Source organism: Cotesia glomerata, linkage group LG1 (genome assembly GCF_020080835.1).
Source record: "Cotesia glomerata isolate CgM1 linkage group LG1, MPM_Cglom_v2.3, whole genome shotgun sequence".
NCBI classification, from domain to species: Eukaryota; Metazoa; Arthropoda; class Insecta; order Hymenoptera; family Braconidae; genus Cotesia; species Cotesia glomerata.
The window spans coordinates 3,998,540-4,019,809 of NC_058158.1; the positions used below are offsets into that span (position 1 = coordinate 3,998,540).

The 21,270-nt window shown below is 30.1% G+C and overlaps 2 protein-coding genes across 10 annotated transcripts in view; one reads left to right on the top strand and one right to left on the bottom strand.

Annotated features, from left to right (window-relative positions):
- The window catches only part of LOC123265059 (neo-calmodulin-like), an 81,381-nt gene that overhangs the window by 47,249 nt on the left and 12,862 nt on the right, over window positions 1-21,270 (top strand). For 3 of the 4 annotated variants that reach the window (XM_044728659.1, XM_044728643.1, XM_044728651.1), the window contains one exon: window positions 16,307-16,549. In XM_044728659.1, the coding sequence (XP_044584594.1) occupies window positions 16,307-16,549 (243 nt within the window). Of the gene's footprint in view, window positions 1-16,306; window positions 16,550-19,371; window positions 19,603-21,270 lie in introns of those variants that run through there. The other variant, XM_044728666.1, reaches the window with a different exon arrangement.
- LOC123265088 (troponin C-like) lies at window positions 948-20,952 on the bottom strand. 6 transcript variants are annotated; one of them, XM_044728701.1, is made up of 5 exons: window positions 19,161-19,309; window positions 8,853-8,871; window positions 5,319-5,462; window positions 2,120-2,368; window positions 948-1,070 (listed from the first exon to the last, which is right to left on the bottom strand). In XM_044728701.1, coding segments are annotated over exons 2-5 (423 nt in total). In that variant the 5' UTR covers window positions 8,854-8,871; window positions 19,161-19,309; the 3' UTR covers window positions 948-1,041. The 6 variants fall into 6 exon arrangements, with proteins under 6 accessions (XP_044584636.1, XP_044584627.1, XP_044584673.1 ...); XM_044728692.1 differs by lacking the exon at window positions 19,161-19,309 and adding an exon at window positions 10,086-11,672; XM_044728738.1 differs by lacking the exons at window positions 5,319-5,462; window positions 19,161-19,309 and adding an exon at window positions 10,086-11,685.

A 21,270-nucleotide genomic window follows, 5' to 3' on the forward strand; every position in this document is an offset into this window, starting at 1 on the left:
TTATCTTGACACACTATTAGCTCAGTAACCCTCTACTCAGTCTTATGGACAGCCGGAGGCTTGAATTTCTCTTTATCTCTCGCTCTCTCTCTCTCCATCTAGCTTCTCTAGTAGAATGTACTTCAACACCCTTGAGAGATTACCAAGCGGACAGCGCAATGCATCTCTCGCACCTTTTCATCCTCCTCCCGTTCGCCCTCTTACCTGTTACCAAGTTCACCAACTATGAATATTTAAACGACAGTGAATTTTGTACATCGTTGCCGGCAGCTTTCGCTTCTCCAGTCCGTTAAAGTTTATTCGATTTAGTTAGTTTTATTTTGAATGAATATATAAATAAAAAAAAATTAAGCAGGGATGAATGAAAGATAAAGTAAATCAAAAATAATGATCATGATAATAGTGTTAGTAATAAAAAAAAGACGCCTCAAGCATCCTCTTACTCTGGCTTTTCGTGCAAAATCCATTAATCTCGACGTCAAGAGAATGAGAAAAAGCATACGACCTGCACAAAACCTTTTCAAAATGAGCTACCTACGTGATTAAAATCTTCCGCTTTTCAATTTTCGCCTATATCTATTTCTAATCTTTTCTATTATATTTTATAAAATTATTTGCTCCACTTTCTCAAAAACTACCGTTCGCAATTCATAAATTTTATAATGAGGACAAAAAAATTTGAAGGGAGAAATTTGTATGCATAATAATCTTTAAAATAAAATGAAAGTCATTCCTTGAGGATATAATAAAAAATTATAATTATGGAGAATTACTTACGTCAGGATCACAGGATTTATGGGATTTTATTAAATGAATATTATTTTATATTATTTCATTATAAACCACGCTTTGATTCTTCTTTCTTCTTTTTGTATTTATTTTTTATTTTTAATAATTTATGAGTTTAATTCTTCTGTACGAAGAGAAAAAATGTTTTTTTTTCTTTATATTGTATTAAACTATTTCTCAACGGGCTGGGTATTGTATAATTTATAATTTTATTATACGCTTTTTGTTTTTCATTGTGAAACTTGCATATTTTTAGTCTCCAGTCATCATTTCCATAAATTCTGAAAAAAGAAAAAAAAATAAAACTTCTACTTTTTGCCCTAGTAATTTGCATTTTATTATGATTATTATTATTAATATTCTTATTCTTATTATTATTATTATTATTATTATTATTATTATTATTATTATTATTATTATTATTATTATTATTATTATTATTATTATTATTATTATTATTATTATTGTTATTACTTTCCTATAATAGCGAGAAATACGAGAGGTAGTAGAATAATTGAGGAATGAAGATAATTGGGAAGAAAATTGTACATTTAAAATTTAATTGTCTACCAAGATTATAGATATACTCGGCTTAAAATTGTTCAGATGCATAGTCAGCTAACTTAAGTGACTTTTTAAGACGGTTCATATTAAATCTTATTTAAGATAACAAGAATTTTTAATTTTTAATGAAAGTGCTCTTGAGTTTATTTAATATTTTAATAACTTGAGCGTTTACTTAAATCTTTAAATTATTTATTAAACGAAAAAAAAACATCTCAGTATTAAAATTGTGTCACGGATTATTAAAACACGTTGCAAAAATTATAATGAATTATTTATATTTACATAACAGAGCGTGTATACGGAAAAAAATAAATGAATTATAGAAGCTTTGAGCTTTTAGTGCAATTAAAATCTTAACCTACTCATTATGCCAAGGGGAAACTCGCGGTTGTCGTAATGGAGGTTTGTTTGCCACAAGAAATTTAATTCAACGTTATTCTCACAGTCTAGAGTCAGTATAAGTATAGGGATACATGTTTCTTTAACCAGCTCATTCTTTAAACAACCGAGTATGAATAATAAAACGGTAATAATCGTGTTATGAAATCCTCACAGTAATTTAAAATGTGATGGAACTTGTGTAAATCCAATCATATAGAATTGAACATTTGATACAAAATTTGTATAGGAGAACAGCAATCAGAATTAAAGGAAATATACGAAACAATGAGAATGTTATAAAGACACAAGTAAACAACGCTGGTTTATTTGCCCGTTGATTAATTACTGAACAATAGGGGTCCGTTCAAAGGGGGTTGCTTACCATCAAAGTCAACGGTTCCTGATCCATCGGTATCAATTTCACCAATCATTCCGTCCATTTGATCCGGTGTAATTTGATCGTCCAAAGCAGCCAGGATTTCACGCAATGAACTTGTTGGGATATATCCATTGCCCTCTTTGTCGTAGAGACGAAATGCTTCTTTTAATTCTTTTTGAAGCGCTTCATCATCATCTTCTTGGAAATGAGTCGCCACGCGATAAAACGAGTCAAAGTTAAGCACTCCATTGCCTGCAAATTAGAAACAATTAAAACTAGATTTTTGAATGATATAAATAGAGAATTTTTTTTTCAAATTTCTCCTTGAATTTATTGTTTATAAAAAATGAGTAATTCGTAAATAAATCGATAGTTTATAATTTTAAATTTGGGTAAGATAGTTTAATTATTGGATATAGATTTATTTGGGCAAAATTTCCGTGATGTTAAATCACTCAAGCTATTTATCAACGTTGGTGTTATTGAAGTTTGATATCTATTCAAAACGCGGCTGATGAAGGGAAGTTGATGAGTAAGTGAGTGAGCGAGCGAATGAGCTATAACAGAAAGTTGCAGAGAAGCAGAGAATAGTACGGTCGATACCTACACTGAGTGTGAAGTTGGATGCTATGTAGAGATTAAATCTGAATCAACTCCTACACCTGCATTGATTAAATGTTGATAACAACTACGTGCTTTGAATAATAACAACAATAACAAAAACAATAATAATAACAATAATAACAATACATATCAAGTTAAGGCTCATACGTCTTGTCGGTAGTCGACTCGATAAAGGACCACCAGGATAGCACGCACACATGGCGGTATCACGTACATCCTATATACCTTCTAACAATAAAACTATATAGTACGTAATGATATATATATATATATATATATATATATATATATAGTGTAGTTGGGTGACCATTGTCACTATTTCGTACACTGCTGCAGGGAAGAGGCGACTAATTTAGATGCTGGCAGTGTTACTGCTCTGTAATATATATATGTGTGCGTATATATACTGGTATCCTATACGGTCTACTGTGATGCCAGGTTCAGCCATTACACGAGAGTTAAACGCCAACATTGTCTGCTCACTCTTGTGTAGAATGTACGACACCGTGTGGCTAACAAGAATCTCCACCGCGTTTGCTTTCCTTGCTAAACTCTACCTTTTGTCTCTGCTTGGTTTTCTCACTCGTCTGCTAAACTTTATTGCTCATTCTCTCCCTCACTTAGTATCCGATCCACCGACATTTGTATACCGGGCCAAGTAACACAGGCTTACACGTTCACCAACACCTTCGTTACGCCATGTCGCAGATTCATTGGAGCACGTCTTCCAAATTGCCCAAACTAGGTATGAGCATCAACCTCCTACCCCGCCACCTACCCTGACCCTCGACCTCTAAACCCTCATGCCGATTCTGCTAAAAAATCGTTCTCGCTCTCTCTTCAATCCCTCTCTCTTCTTCTATTCGTGATATATTGTTCACACACCGGGTGGAACAAAATCCCGCGCGACGAGTTACAATGAAAATTTTGCGGTGTCAAAATGCCCCCGAAGAGCTTAACTCGGTGGCTTTTTAATCGGGAAGTATGTCGCGGGAACGAAACAATCTCCGCGGTTAGCCAGAATAAAAATTAAAATACGATATTTTTTATTTAAAAAAAATTAATTTAAATTATTATAACTATTTAAAAAGAATAATGAGAACTATTTTGAGAATTACTGAATAGATTGTTAAAACTTTTTTTACATCATTATTATGTAGTAACAAAAGTAATTACAATGGGAACCTAATATCGAGAACATCATTATCCGAGTTTGAAAGAAAAAGAAATAGATTTTGATTCATGACGGGTGAAATAATGAGTGGATATACGATACATGATGGAGAATATCGAGTCGTTATATATGGGATCGTTATACAATCTGGGTTGCAATTTTACCCAGGATGTAAAGTTTATCTCATTTACACACTTGTGTGTATCAGTGTAGCTTAGCTGCATAGCGTATTTGCAATCTGCGCATAATCTTCAGAGCTTTATAGGTTTGTCGAGTAAACGTTTTTGAGGTGTGTGAGTATGTAGGTGGGAGGTGAACAAGTGTGTGTGTTTGCATATATGTTGTAGATAGTGGCACAGCCGGTTGTTGAGATACAAAATCTATTACCATATACAGCAAACGAACGATGTTTGTATTACATAGTTGTAGAGCACATCTGTCTTTACATACGATTGATTTATTTTATTTAAATATTGCATATTCAAGTTTCATAAGGCAGCCAAGGCTTTATTTGATTATTATATTTGTCTTTAATTAAATTTAATGATCCTATTAAGAGTTATTATCATTATTACCTGAGATTTCAATGTGAAAGAAAAATTGATCAATTGTTAAACTACTAAATTATTTAAAGTAATTATAGCTATCACTGATCATATTTAAGCACTTTATTATTTACTATTATTGTACATTGTAGATCAATACATCGACTTAGAAGTAAAATACATAATAGAGTTTTATATTATTCGTGTGAATCGACCTAATCACTATTTAAAATTTATGTAGGTATATATAGCTCTCTTAAATCGAAATAGTGACTTTCGACTATGAAATAGTGACTATTCACTATTTAGTAGTGAAAAGTATACCACTATTTGAATTAGTGATCTACTCTGCACTGCAAAAATAGTGAATAGTCACTATAGTCACTATTTCGATTTGAGAGAGTACTGTGAAAAATTTTTAACATTAAAACAATTTATAAAAATTTAAGACGATGAATTTAATTTTAAATTATGTTAAATTTTCTCATATTAAATTTTTTATCATACGATTGTGGATATGTTCACTCGCAACAGTGAATACTTATAGTGAATACTTATAGTGAATACTAATAGTGAATACTTATAATTTCAATTGAAAATTAAAATTTTTTCTAAAGGATAAGAAATACAATGAAACTGACAATGATTTTTCTATTCAAATTAAACTATCCCTAAAAAAAAAAAGTCTCACAGTTTTTCTGTATCTCTAATATTTGACGCACGATCTTATTAATTTTTTTTTTTTAACTTCTTAAGTAATTCCATTGTATGAAATTCAATTTAGTTTCTCATTGTAGATAAGTAAAGATGTTAAATTAACATTACGTGATATCCCTTCACGATGTAAAAGTTAACTTACCATCAACGTCTTCTTGTTTCAAAAGTAACTCGAGCTCTTGATCATCGAAAGTGTGACCCAGTGTATTCAAAATGGTTCTAACTTTTTCTTTGTCGATTTTTCCAGACTTTGTTGAGTCGAACATTGAAAAAGCTCTTTTTAACACTGAGATTGGATTGAAAGGATAAATGAGGTTACTTCACTTGCAAAACGCTATTCTCAAGTGCAAAAAATATCAAAGAAGAAAAAAGCAAAGCATTGGCATTAAGTGCTGGCAAATATCATTCTTGTTCCATTGATTAAATATTATTTCTTGGTACAAAAAAAGCAATTTAATTTTTAAAATACTTGAGATGGCAATTTCATAACCCCCGCGTGTTGAAAAATCCGTATCGCAGTAGTGCCAAATGTATCCATAGACATTCACACTCATTGGTATTTATTTTTTTAAGAGAGGATTGGGAAACTATGCCAAATCGGCATCTGCAGAAATGCTATTTAAAATTAATGCACAAAAATTTAATATAATCCTACATATATTCTACTTTAAAATAATTTTATTGTTTATATGTATTGAGTAAATTTCCAGCGATTAAAAAAGATTGTTTATAAATAAAAGGTGAATATCTACAATTATTAATTTATTATCGGTATCGAAAATTTACCTATTATATACATCATTGTTATTGCTATATTTATTTTAATTTATTAATAAATATGTCAGCTGACCTAAATATATATTCCAATGAATATTATCTCCCCATCGCAGATGATAGTTGTTGACATAGTTACGATGCGATAGTATAGAATTAACATATTTATTAAAATTAATTGATTAATTGTATTAATAACAACAAAGAGCGATTTAATTTAAATTTTAAATAAATATACTGTTAATAATAAAAATTAAAAAAAAAAATAATGAATTTTTGGTTTAGAAAAAAAAAAGTTAATTTTGAAATAATATCAAATCGAAATAATAAATTGACATTACCCAGGTGGAAAAATATTATAATGTCATTATAATGATTTGCCCATTATAATGTCATTATAATGTCATTATAATGTATTATAATGTCATTATAATCCGTGTAAAAAATATTTATTTTTCCAAAATTTCTCAAAAAAAATCTAAAAAATACCAAAAACTCTGCTTTAAGATAATTAGGTTTGAGCTGGAAACAGTCATAGCGAGAGAGGTCAATTGATAACTTTAAAATAAAATTTTCTGAAGGATCAGAACTCAGCACTAAAAACGTTTTTCCATAAGCTTTTACTTAAACGATTAAATCAAAAGAGGTTTACACAAATTTCACAAAAAAATTAGGAAAACGGTTGACCTTAAAGGCCATCTCTACAACTTCCCGCTAATTCCGATAATACATGGCCTTTTTTTTAAGCTCTTCGAGCTCAAAAATACAATTTGGGTGTTATTTTGAGCTCTCCAAGCTTAAAAAGATATCTTTTCTGTGCTTTTGCGCTCTTTTAGCTCAAAAGTCTGATAGAAGTTTCATAGAACACTATTTTTTGAATTTTCAAACCGCAATATCTTTTGAATGAATGAACCGATTTTTACGCGGTTGGCGGCATTCTACGCAGTTTTTAAGCCTCATAAAGAATTTCTAAATTTTAATTGGCCAAACTAGAAATTTCAGGTAACTCCGAAAAACACTTTTCGGTTTTCTTTCATTCACGATATCTCTCGAACGAATCAACCGATTTTGACTGGATTGGTGGCGATCGACGTGGTTTTTCAAAGTTGAGAGCTGATAAGTTTTTGGAATCGATCGGTAGCGCCGTTTAAAAGTTACATACATACACACATACAGACATAGTGACACCCTTTCCATCGGTTTTGTCCCTGAATACATGCATGGTCTTATCGGCGTATTTAAATCTATGATAGGAATGTGGTCAAAAGAAACAAAAAAGTATCTCGAAAAAGGTTCGATAAAAAAATTAAATCAAGAAATATCTGACATAAGAGTTCCAGACATTATTCATAGAGTACCAAGAAATTTAAAGTATGCATCGTTCTATAAGAGCTCCAGAAATTTTAAATCTTAGCCTTTTCATTTTCCAATTTTATGGCGCGAAAACATGAAAGATAAATACTATCAGAACTATATACTTCTAGCAAAAGCTACGTCGATTTTATTACAAAAAATGATAAAAGTAGAAGAAGTTGATTTTGCAGAAGAATTAATTCACAAATTTTTGTATTGAATTTGAACAACTATATGGACTCAACAAATGTACCTTCTTCATTACCCATCAACTGATTCATTTACCACGATTTGTAAAATTATGGGGACCAATGTCAAATTGGTCAACCTATCCGTTTGAAGATGGTAACAGAGAATTATTGAAATGCGGCCATGGTCCAAACAAAATTAATGTTGAAATTGCTAATACTTTAGAATTTTCTAATGCTATGAATATTATGGAATCTAAATTTACTGAAAATAATAATGTAAAAGAAGAAACAATTACGTTGCTGAACGTTTTAAAAAACAATTTAATTACAAGACAAGTAATATCAGCTTTACATAATGAAACATTGATTGACGTTGATGTATTAGAGCGAGAACCTTATGCTATTTATGCAAAAGCAAAAATTAATGGTATTATTTATAATTCGGAAAAATATTTAAGAGAAAAAAAAAGGTGCAATTCTTGTATAGTATGGAATAACAATCAGTCGTTTGGTACTATTGAATTTTTTGTCAAGTTTAGGAATTTATCATTTGCAATCATTAGACAGTTCATTTCGCGCTCTGTTAATAATATTGAAGTTACTTTATCAAACAACAGAAGAACTCAATTGGATTATATAATTGCAGTACAAGATTCATTTCAAATTCAAGCTGTTCAAGTACATGATATTGAAGGGAAAGTTTTAAAAATTCAAGATTTTGTTTGCTTGCTTCTACCACTAACTTTACAAAGTTAACTTTAATATGTTAGGTTATCATTTCATCTTATACAAATATTGGTTAATTTATGACTAATAAATATTATATTTTAAAAAAAAAATTTTGGTGTTGAGGTCCCAATCTTTCCTAAAATTTTATTATGAAGTTATCATAATATATCTTTCTGGTTTTGACTGTTTCCAGCTCAAACCTAATTATCTTAAAGCAGAGTTTTTGGTATTTTTTAGATTTTTTTGAGAAATTTTGGAAAAATAAATATTTTTTACATGCATTATAATGACATTATAATACATTATAATGACATTATAATGGGCAAATCATTATAATGACATTATAATATTTTTCCACCTGGGTACGCTTAAAGAATTTAATGAACTTATATTGAAACTGCAATAATTTAAGAATATGTAAAATTTATTAAGAATGTTATAAATAATATTATTAATCGATTTCAATCCTCGTAATTGAAGATGATTTGACGTTTAATTAAAACATTTCACTGCTCAAATTGTCACTTAATATAAAATTATTATCTTTAATCATTTTTATATTGAAGTTCAATGAATTCAATGTAAGTTCACTATTTCAACTCAGAAGCGTAGAAAAAAAATGTTCTTACTTTGTACTTGTTCATCATCCTGAAACATATTAAGAAATATAAAATAAGTTAGGATGTTATAGAGTTTCCGATCGAACGATAGAAACGTTTACAGTTGAAAGAAATCTAAGAGTTATTTAATTGGAAATTAAAAAACTGAGGCACATACTAACATCAATGTTCAGTTAGATCGATGAAAAACAAACGAGCCCAATGAAATTGAATTGAGGTGGCTTTTATCTTTCAGGATTTTATATTCTCATACACACATGTATACAATTCTACGGTTCGTATACGGGCTGACGTAGATTAATAGAAGAGCAAAAGATTGAAATTTGGCAGCGATGTGACAAGAGATAAAAAAGTGAGTTATCAGCGTCATGAGTAATTTATTTAATGTGTTTTATTTTATGTGCTCGTTTGCAAATTATAAATACTAATTAATTCGTTATTTGAATAGCTTTAACTAACTGCTTTATCTATAAATATATATTTTCATTGAAGCATTAATAAATGATTAATCTTCGGTATTAATCAGCTTTCATTTGATTATTAAAACATCGTTATTTATTAATATTAAATAGTATGCAAAGTTATACCGTCACCAAAAATCCTCTTTTTGAAAATTTAGATACGGTATTATTGTTAATTAAAAAGTTTTCTAGCTTAAGCCGATTACTTTGTGCGTTTAAATTTTTAACAAGGACTAAAAGGTTTTTCTCTGTAAATACTATTACATCTCTCAAGTATATAATGTTTTTTTCAACAAAAAATGAAACTGAAAATAACGTCAGAGAAGAATGAATTCAATTTAAAACCATGAACAAGATAAGAAAATATTTATAAATATAAAAATTATTTCCATGAATGAAGAAAAAATTATAAAAAAATCTCTTACAAAATCAGGAGGTGTCCTTTTGCAAAATAATATTAATATTAATTTACCGAGAAATTCAATTATCGGTTTATAATACAATATTGATTTTATTTTTGCTCCAGGGTGAGATGCCAATAGTATTATGAAGAAGAAAAAAATTTCTACAGGCAATTTCGTACGATTGAAAATTTAATAAATATTATTCTTGACACATTTTTTTTTATAATTGAAATCCTTGAGATAAGAATTAATTTATATAAACTATTCAATATTTATAATATATCTATTAAGAAACATTGAAGAATTTCCTCGCGGTAAGAAATATTTAATCAGCACTCGTTAATCCAATAAAAAAAAATAACAATCTGTCAACTAACCATTTTTCCGGACATTTTCTTTTTACTTATTTCTAGAAAAACACGTCTATCCTAACAAGCAAACTTCCAATGAGTGTCTCCCACACAAACTGAAGCCAAAACTCACAGGATAACTTTTATAACTATCCCGGAAATACTTTTCCACCTCCATGGCTTTTTCTTCTTCTTCTTTCGTCTTCTTCCCCCTCCCGTATTCTCAAATATAAGTGTACACATATTAATATGAGATAATACCATCGTGCAGTAACTATTCGAATTAAATAGTAATTTCTTAAAATTAACTACATAATTCCAAAAACGTGTTTGCTCTACAACTTTTTCTCCCGAGTATTACAATATTTTTACATTGACTAATTTTTACAGTACACTAAACATTGTCAATCCTAAACCATCATTTCGATTAACTCTACTGCATTCACAGAAATTATTCAGTCTCTGAGATGATATTTTATTCCTTGAAATCGATATAACCCGGCTATCTCTACTCGAAAAGTTTGAATAAAAGATTATAGTTTCACTATCAAAAACTAAATCTCAGATTGCTCGGATTATACAGAATTTATTTCTTCATCTTTTATTACTCAGCTGATCATCACGACTTAGCTTGAAAATTTTTCGAATTCTAGCACACATCTTTTCAAATTTTCAGTGATTTTAAAATAAGCTTTTTTTGAAACATTTTCTATGTCATTGCTACAGTTTCATACCAACGATTATTATCATTATACACGTATATAGATTGTGCCTTTTTTTGTTCCTGTTTCCCGAGAATAACGTAACTTCCGGTTTAGAAAATGGTCGACAGTTATATTTTTTCTCTGAAGTGAAAATTGGGCAGCAGTGAAAATTGTTTGGCATGGGTACGGCTACTAAATTACTTTTTAAATTTTTATCTTTTAAATTTTATTCCCAACAAGCTTTTATAATAGATATTCAAATTCATCCAACAGCAATGCTACATATTTCTCATCTATTACTAGAGTGTATCGCATGTCGGTGAAGCGTACTGAATAACGTACGAAATAGTTGGTCGTTTGGTAGTTTAAAAATTCATCGTATGATAGCTCGGACGGAAAAATATCATACAATACTAAAAAATGTATACACTGCGTATTTATGTTTCTACATTCAGACGTATACATGTTAAGATATTTTTACCGTCGTTTCGGTCTCGGAAATGTGAAAATCTCATGAGTATTTTTTTCACATCCACTCATGCACTGAAAATAGTGTTATATGTGTGTTTATAGTTTACTAAAGAAACGCTAATAACTTTCATGGGCGGTATACAGTACTTTTAGCTTATTTTAAACCACACTGGAATCTTCTCGGGCTGCATTATGTTCCTCCGCTGTTTAAGCTCAACTAACACTGTCGACACTACACGTCAGATTTTAAAAGTTATGTCCACCGACGCAATAAAACATTATAAAAAACCATTGAAAGTGTAAATTTATAACGTGTTACGACTCTATTTATGTTGCTTTTTGTTACATTCGTCTGAGTAAATACTTTATTTATTTCAACCAAAGTCTCTTCTCTTTCGCTATCAAATTTTCGTCTCACACGTTGTAATTTATTTAAAAAATTTTCCACCAGACAGAAAAAATTAATAAAATAATTAAACCGTAACAATATCGGTAAATAAAGTAAAAATTAATCTTTATTAAATTAAACGAACACATTAACTCCTCCACAATTATGACAACAGGAATGATTATCAAGGGAGTACATTGCAAATTGTTGGTAGTTATCTCTCGGGAAAAACATCGACCACCCGCCTACGTAAATACATGTGCCAACTAACACTAGCAAGTAACGAGAAAAACGAGTGGATCCTGGGACACATACACCAATCTGTAAATGTATAAGTATAGAGTAAAAGCAGTAGCTGAAGGAGTGTGTATTAAATTGCCATGTGCTCTGGTAACTGGTATCTCAGCTGAGGCTGATTAATGGAACATTGATCAAGTGTCTTGGGGCAACCATCTCATAGTAAAATGAGAGTATCATCAGGTCCCTCGAGGTCCTCTTATTCGTGTTTATAATGTCTCTAAAGCCGAAGAATCAACTATCGGGCGTGACCTTATGGTAGGAGTCTAATGTATTAATTGATATAATATTTGTGCAAATAATTCTGAGTAACATGCACACCTGTCACGGGTTAATATTAATGTTTGTTTTATTCTATTTGGTTGGCTATTCATGAGCTGCTGTTAATAACGAACAAATGTGTACTTGTTCAATGCACACCACAAACTTAACAAAGTCTTAATAATTTATTCGTAAATATATTTTATGAAGTCTTTACTTGTAAAATAATAAACGTTGGGCTCTAAAATTACCAGTGTCACGGTATTTATATATATGTATATATATGTGCATGTACTCATATACTTATAACAGATCGCGACTGATTAATGTAACATTGATGAAGTACGCCAGAGCACGGAGAGTCTACATGTAGCTGGCTCATTCTGCTGCCGTCTAGCTCGCCGACTTTCAGAAAATATACTCCACAGAATAAATTAGTAGCATTATTACGTATTCATATATTGTATAACATCTACTATTCTGTCATACGCTTCAGCTGACTACTTGAGACCAGAATATTTATTTCGTTCTACAGTTTTATTTAAACGGTTTAACTATTATTTTTTATTTCATTTTTTAGACATTTTTGGGGCGAAAGACTAGTAAAAGGCTATTAACGACGAATTAGATTGTAGTTCGTGGTAAATTAATTCTATTGGAGATGGAAAAGTAATGACGACAGGTTATTTTAAGTTTAATTAGAGCGCTATAAATTTTTCAAAGCACTCTGACGAGGGAGAGTAGATGTAATACAATACAATCCTTTTGAGTGGTACAAAGACACTTAAACATTGAAAGAACGACTCAGTTACTACGGCAATAGGAATGAATTCTTCTATAGGTGAATAAGTACTACAGGAAGTACTCAATGTCAATTGTGAATTTTGTTATTATTTATTTAGAGACATAAGAATAAGATGAAAAGTTAGATCGCGAATGAGTAAAATAAATAAAAAATAAATGGAAATAAATGTTCTAACAGGTGATGGGCCACGAACATAAAGATTATAAATACTCAATATTTGAGCTATAATGTCGGCATTGGCTAGACAACTAGCAACTTAGATTAATGCCGAACTTCACAATAAGATAAAAATGTGACGCGGTAATAATGTTTTGATGGTAAAAGATATTCAAACTGATATGTATGTTTAAATGTAATCAAAATGTTGTCACAGATTAATATAAGAAAAAAAAACAAAAGATAAGTCAATCCACGTATGTAACTTTGAGAGAAAAGAATTCGACTTTGAATAAATTCAACGAAAAAAAAAAAGAGTTATTTTTTTCTGTTCGAGAAAGCTCAGTTTCGTAGAACAGAAGATAAATTTTATTTTTACATTGAAAATGAAAAATAAGTAAATCGATCGCATTTTTTATCGAGTATTTTCGTTTTATCGATTGATATTTTTAATCTAAGTAAACCCAGATACATGAATGCTATTTTGTTAGAAATTCTAAAGCTATTACATTAATGAGAAATTTTTTTTCCCATCAATGACTAGAAGAAGAATAATGGTTGAAAATAAACTCACGAAAGATTAATTGGAAAAACATAAAAAGAATTGTTCTTTCACTTATTTTTCTGTTAAATAACATTGTTAACAAGAAAATTCTCTGTGGAAATGAATTTCAAATGAAACTAAAAATATAAAAATAATACTGGAATTCAAAGTTATTTTTATAATTACAACTCTAAAATTAAATTTTAATTTACAATGATGGTATTTCAATTGTACAAGATTTTCTTATAATGAGAGATAAAAATAGAAAGTCACGCACTACAAATAAGATTCACATAGTCACGATAATTATCACATACCGCCCACGTTAAGTCAAAAAAAATACGGATGAGAAAATAATTTCATCCATGCGTTATGTTTAGTTTTAGATATCAGTTCTAATTATACGTCGTAAAAATAACACAATATGTAATAAGACGTTGATGAATAACTTTTCAGTAACTCGTTATTATTATCGGATTTTCATTAACCTTTTTTTAAAATTTAATTAAAAAAATGAGCATTGAGCTTTAACGTGGAAATGGATTTGATGGGAAGGTTTTTTTTTTAATTGATTTTTTAATACGGCTGATGAAACTTTTACGCTTATTGAAATTTTCGAGGTTATTATTGATAGCGTCAAACCAAATGTCAACACTTTGATGTAAGATAAATAATAATAATAATAATATTGTTGAAATGTACTTTCATGTTGCATTAAATCAAAACATTGAAATTAAAATAAATTTTTATGGAGTTATTTAAAAAAACAAAATGAATTGAACAAGTTTTTCATATTGAAGCTATTAAAATGCTTTGAAAAAAAAAAATTGGAACATAAACTGAAACAATAAATGAAGCTAGAATAGAAGGCAACTTGTAAGACATTGATATTGATATTGGAAAAGTAAAATGAAACCAACAAGCAATGGAAAAAAAAATTTTGCTCATTGTTCACTCTTAGATGCTGATAGCATAGAATGCCGAGCTATTATATGTTCATCATTCATTTTGTATAAAAAATAATAATGATCATAATAATGACAGTAAGAAATATTATTAAAACGACTTTTTTCTTCCATTATTTTTTCTATCAAATTGAGTGGCATTTGTGTGATTTCGCGGGTGAATTCAGGTCGATGTAAGTCGATTTTTCATCTCAAAACCTTTCATCTAGGTCACACACTACGCTTTGAATGAAAAATTACAAATTTCCGAGGGTGAATACAGTAAATGCACAAAAGTAGATCCCAAGTTTTAAAATATAAAATTTAAAACTTTTAAAACTTCACATACGAGATGGAAATTTTAAGATTGTTCAAATGTGTACGTGCATGTCAATACTGGCGTATTGATGTATAATATAGGTATCTGTATGATATGTAACTGGTAAAATTTCAGCAGATTTGTTTTTGTCACAGATATTACCAATAATTTATAAAACTTTGATTGGATATTTTCTGAAATTTTCAATCTTTATCTTGATTAGTATGAAATATCCCATAGTCTATTTGTACATAGATGACACAATATGATGATGCATTAACAAAAGTTTTGATTACGAAATTTCAGGACAGTAACTTTTAAAGCTTATTATGCTTTTTTTCATTTTTAATACTCCGCCTAAAGATGACTAGCTTTTAAATTGCATCCCCCGTAAATCGGATTAATCATCCTCAGCCTGGCCTTACTTTAGCTTTTGCGAGTTGGTGGATATGCTTGTACGAGTAAGACTCTTCCAAGTATAAGTATTATGACTGGAAGCAAGATTCATGAGTATACTTTGTAGTAATTTTCTTGAGACGAAATTTATTACAACGTCATGTTTTAAATTTAATATAAATAAAATAAAATACTGGTAAATATAAATATGTATATAATATAATATCAAGGTAATAAAGTATTAGTCCTAATATATAACGGTGCCTTTGAATTTATAAAGGGCTGCTTTTTGAGTGCTGAACAAACAGCTTCATCCTGATATATCGGAAAATACATTACAATATAAGAAAATAAATAAACAAACAAACGTTTCTTCACTCAAAATTCCTCGGCTCTCTCACTGAGAAAGATAGTATACAGAGATACGCTATAAGTATACTGTACTTGGACTTGCAACCTATTCTCCGTTCGGTGGTAACTTTCAGGAAAGCCCGTAAGCTCTCTGCAAGTTTCGATCGTCGGGTGTCCCAGTTTCTTCAGAATTCACCGACGCTTCTCAAGCGCCAGAGAGTCGCTTCTCTTTTCTAGAGTTTTATATATTTATATATATATATATATATATATATGTATATATATATATATATATATATATATATATATATAACTCTGTATACTTCTAACAAGTACTACCGTACATAAAGCATTCGCAAAATCTTATTTCACATTCCCATTCTTTTCTTACTGAACTTTTCACTCCCATCAACTTTGCCTTGATCCCGAATAAAAGCTCGAAATGTTGCAACACAAAAATTCTTGTTACTTAATTTCAAGAGTTAATCACTTTGTTTTTGTTTGAGAATTTCAAATTCTTCTATGAATATTTAAAGAAAGAGTACAAACTCTTGATCTTAGATGAAAGGTGGATTTAAATTGGATAGTAAAGAATGCATTTAAATTTTACAGGCTCGCAATAAACCAGCTGACGGAACCGGACACGTTAATCAAAAAGGAACTAGTGGGCAAAAAGCACCCTTAACTGGAGGACAGAAAGGTGCGGCCGCAAAAGGATCCGGTAAGCCGGCTCAGAAACCAAGCGCACAAAAGGGACAAGTTAAAGTAACACCAAAAGCGGCTTGTGTTAAGACCGGGAAAAATAAAAAGAAGGGACAACGACAACAGTACGATTTGATTGTCACCATCAATTTGGTAAGTCGCCACTATTTTTTTTTTATTCAAAGATTTTAAAACGCTTAAACCCATGTTTAGAAGTTTGAAATTCATTAAAAGAATGTTTTTTAAATAAAAATAAACTTCCCTCAAGCTACTACGTGCCTTTTGTACTTTTAAAAATTATACTAATTTTCTCACATGCACTAATGACGTAAAAAAAAATTTTTTTCAACTATCTCTACTCGTAAACTTTTCTGAGATTTATTTATTTGTAAATAAAATACTTATGCGTAAATATTGTAAGTGTCTTTGATTTATTTTATAAAATATTAGAGGTCAATAATTTTTTTATTTGTGTCTTTCGAAAATATTATTTAAAAATAAGTCAAGGCCAAAAATTTATTGCCATTATTTATAAAACGATTAATAAATTACCCGTCTGATAGTTGAATTATTGAGAAAAAATACAGACGTCTGTTAATTTTTTTAATTGGAAAAAAGTGAATTATTCAAAACTTTGCTATTAAAAAAATTATTTCAAGGTCTAAATGACATTTTTAACATCAAAGGTAAGCATATATATGCTATTGGGTAAAGAAAAAAAATATGTGAATGTAAACCATGAGCTGAGTCGACCAAAAAGAAAAAATAACTAAAATATCTTCATCTACACTGAGGTCTAAAGCTTTTATATTTTTTCAAGTATTATGATTATTATCATTATTGTTTTTATTTTTTTATTAAATTTTAAACTTCATTTTAATGTATACGGCGAGAATTCGGAGAAGCACGTAACAAAAATACCCTCGAAACCTAACTAGTCTCCATTCAAGTGGAATATTGAGTACCAAATAAAATTTACAAGGTACCATAATTTATTGCAAATTACATAACTTGATAAATTTAAACTTGAATTCGAAATGTTCTGCTTACAAAAACACGTGAGAAGGAAAGACTCAACGAGAAGCTTTAGCTTTTTTTATTCAGTAGCAGTGAGTGGTACTGGTAGCGAATAAAACGGTTTGAATGTGACCCACTTGTACTGCTGCAAGAATGATCAATCAATAGTTATTTAGCACCTGGAACCCAACGGTATCTAATCTCTCTGTTCTACCATTTCCAATTCTTAGTGTATATTCTAGTAATACTTTAGGTTATCGCCTGCATGTAAATGCCCTCGTCCATATTATTTTAATGTTCAGTGTATGCGGGTCGTAAAATACTTGAGTAACTGTTAAACCTTGACAGCTAACTAAAGTTCAGATAACTAAATTACCGGGACTCTACTCTCTAACAATTTAATTATTCATGCATAGTACCCACGTTGTAAAATAAACATCTCTATGGCTAATAAACCTAATTTATATCTTTTATGGATTGTACTTCTTGTAATTATTCCCAACAACTAATTTTAAAGAAATACTAGACATTAAATAGAAGAAAATAATTGATAAAAAATGAGTTAAAACAAAATTCTAATGTAATATTCAAATTGGATAAAGATAAAATTGTTGATGGCCAAAAACACTCTAAAATAAAATATTTTTTCACTCAATTGGTTTTGTAAAAAAATTCCATGTATTTTCCATGGAATGTAAAAGCTTTTTTTAGTAGCTTTAAAAATTTTTGAATCTAGTATAAATAAAAATAAATAGAACAAATAAAACTGGATGTTATATTAGTACAGCATTGGATCGAGTAGGCAGTAGACAAGCTTCTAAGCCCTTGAAATATATTTAATAGATAGACAGATAGATCGCAAGCTCTGTCTCAAAACACATATCTTGGCAGACTGTGTTATTTCCTGTATGAGAAAGAGACTGAGAAAATAAAAACAAAATAAAGTGTAGAGGCAGAATTGGTCCACCAACGCGTACTGGCGCGACACAACAACACAAAAGAGACACGAGCCAACAACCAATCGTCAGAGGTACAGAGGTTTAAAAACGGTCGAAGGTTACACTCGACAAGAGGACAATATCATCGTGTTCCTTTCAAGTCAGTCACAATCGCGAATTCACCCACGAGTACAACTAACAACCGATGTTTCTTCGAGAAAAATTTTATCTTTTTTTTTCAAAATTTTATAACAAGCTGAGCTCTATATTTTCTGCTATATTATCCACACCGATTGTTTGAAATTAAATAATTATTAATTACTCAAAATAATAATGCTGAGTCAATCGATTATTTATAATTAACCACGTTAATTAACTTTATGAATTTATTTAATGATTACATATTGTTAGTTAATGCAGTGTACAAGTGAGAATCAAAGAATGATGACAAAAATTAAACTAAAAGTTTGTTCCCAACAAACATAAGTAAAGTCGGGGAATCCGGGAATTCTGGCAGAGAACTGCTCTATATACTGATGCTTATAGCTTATACACTATTATATATACCATATACTTGTATAGCTGGGACGTGCCAGTAATAAATGTAGCGGACTATCTTCTGTCTATACTACACAGTGTACATAATATAAGTGAAGTTGAGGATACCGAGTAAAAGCGCGTCGACGAGTATTAGTTATAGGCAACTATCGTAATATAACGTTACGCCATTTCCTTTAAATTCCGCAGCAATTTCACTATCGACATAGTTAAACTGTAAAATATATACATATATAAACATACATACACACCTATATTTCATTTTATCTCACTATACTAGTAGATTAACAAATTTGTTGAGTAAACTCCTCTATACACTGGCTACTGATCAATGAGTGCGCTCTTCTCGTAACATCAAACTACTTGTGGGTTGGAGTAAACTTTACAACGTGCTAACGTTAAGCTAAATATTTAAATTTCAAGTGTTTGCTTTGAGATTACTGAGTCTAGATAAAAATTTAATTGTTATTACATCTACTTATTTATTTGTTCTTTTATTCTACTGCTCTACGTTTTATGCTAGTTGAGTTCATTATAAGTATTGTTTACGTTTTTATTTGTGATTGAGTGATACACAAATCGAATAATTGACTTTTAAACGCAATGGCTGATACAGAAAAGAAATATACATCTGAGTACGGAAGACTCCGCAGACTAACAAGCTCGATAGATCCCCAAATACGGCAAATCAGTGTAAGTTTTCGGTCTATTGATTTAATTTAATCATTACACATTGATAATTAAGCTCTAAAATTGGCTAAAACGTTTTCATTGCTTGTAATAGTTGGTACTGTGCCAAGTGTGACTAACAAAAAATCCCATGGCTTTGGTACTTATGTGTTTTTTATCATTATTTTTGAATAATAAAATTACCTTGTGATAATAAAATATTGGTAGATGGTAAAATAAACATTCGAGTTAACATTATAACTGTAACTGCGTTTTAATTTCAGTTGAATTGGATATTGAAATAGCAGTTCGTTCATGCGAGTGCATATAAATGCGTGTGTGTATTAAAAATGAGTAAACAAAAATATTTATCTCTGGCTCAGTGACTATGATGTATGAATGAAGTTTTTTTTTTAATTTTTGTGTTCAAAACTATGAAAGTAACGAATAAATTTTTTTTTTTTTTTCAAACGATGAATTGGGTCATTTTGCAGCAGAACATTTGACAAAAAACCAAGTCAACTTTTCCAATAAATTTTGCCTTTTTTATCATTAGTAAGAAAAAATTGTTGGGAACACAATTTGACAAATAGTTTAAATGTTTTTCAAAATTTACAAATAACGAGCCAATTTGCAGTCGACTTTGCATCAGCAAATTTCGAAATATTAAGTTATAAGTTATAACCGCGAATATACCGACTGAAAACCTCAAGTTTTTATTGCTGACTAATATCAAAATAGATAACATTAGATACAGCTGTGTCATCGTTCATAAACACCAAGTCGCAGAACATGTGCTCGTCTGTCTAGCAATTTTGTTTTTATTTTCTTTTCATCCGCTTACAACCGTGTGCTCGTACTATACCAAAATTTTTTTAAGTATTGGCAATAAAATTGAAGGCTAACTAGAAAGAAACCTCAGCTCTAATGTCGTAAAGTTATGATTATGTCGCTCATACACATAAAATTCAACAAACTCCTCTTTATATATTTACATAGAAATGACAATTTTTTTTCCCTAGTTTTTTGTGGCTCGTTTATTCTTTTGTTTGAATTTTTTTTTTCTTTTAGAGACATTCATCATTTCAGTCGAATAATTTATCGGAAATTGGAAAATTGTCGAGCTTTGAAACTCGAATGTGTTAATGAATGGTTTTCGCGATGTTGCAAACTACCAAGCCATCTACTGATTTTATTTTTAAAGTACAAATAAAAAATATTTCTCTACACTCCTTTAAATCCAAAACGGTTGAAAAGTAAATTTTAATTAAAATTCCTATTTACATACCAAAATGGATAGTCTTTTTAAACCGTACACTAAATATGTGAATGTTCATTGTACTAATGAAGACTTTGAAGAATTAACGCGAGTGTGTTATCATGCATAGGGTGAATTTTAGTTCGAGCAAGAAACTTTTAACGAGCCAATTACGTGGCGACGGACATCCGTTACCATAGAGCAGAGTATATACCGGTTGTGATGATCGTCGTCTACCGTGACATACATTACTAATAATACGGGAAATGACCTCTCATCTGACCGCACTACACATACATAACACGTGGATTTTCGTGTACAAGACGAGAAAAGTTTTGAGCGTAAGCTTTCGGCAATCGGCCAAAGCTTCTCTTCCTCTCGCCTCTTACTCTTCTCCACCGTCTTAACTTGCTGTCACATCTTTCCCTCTTATT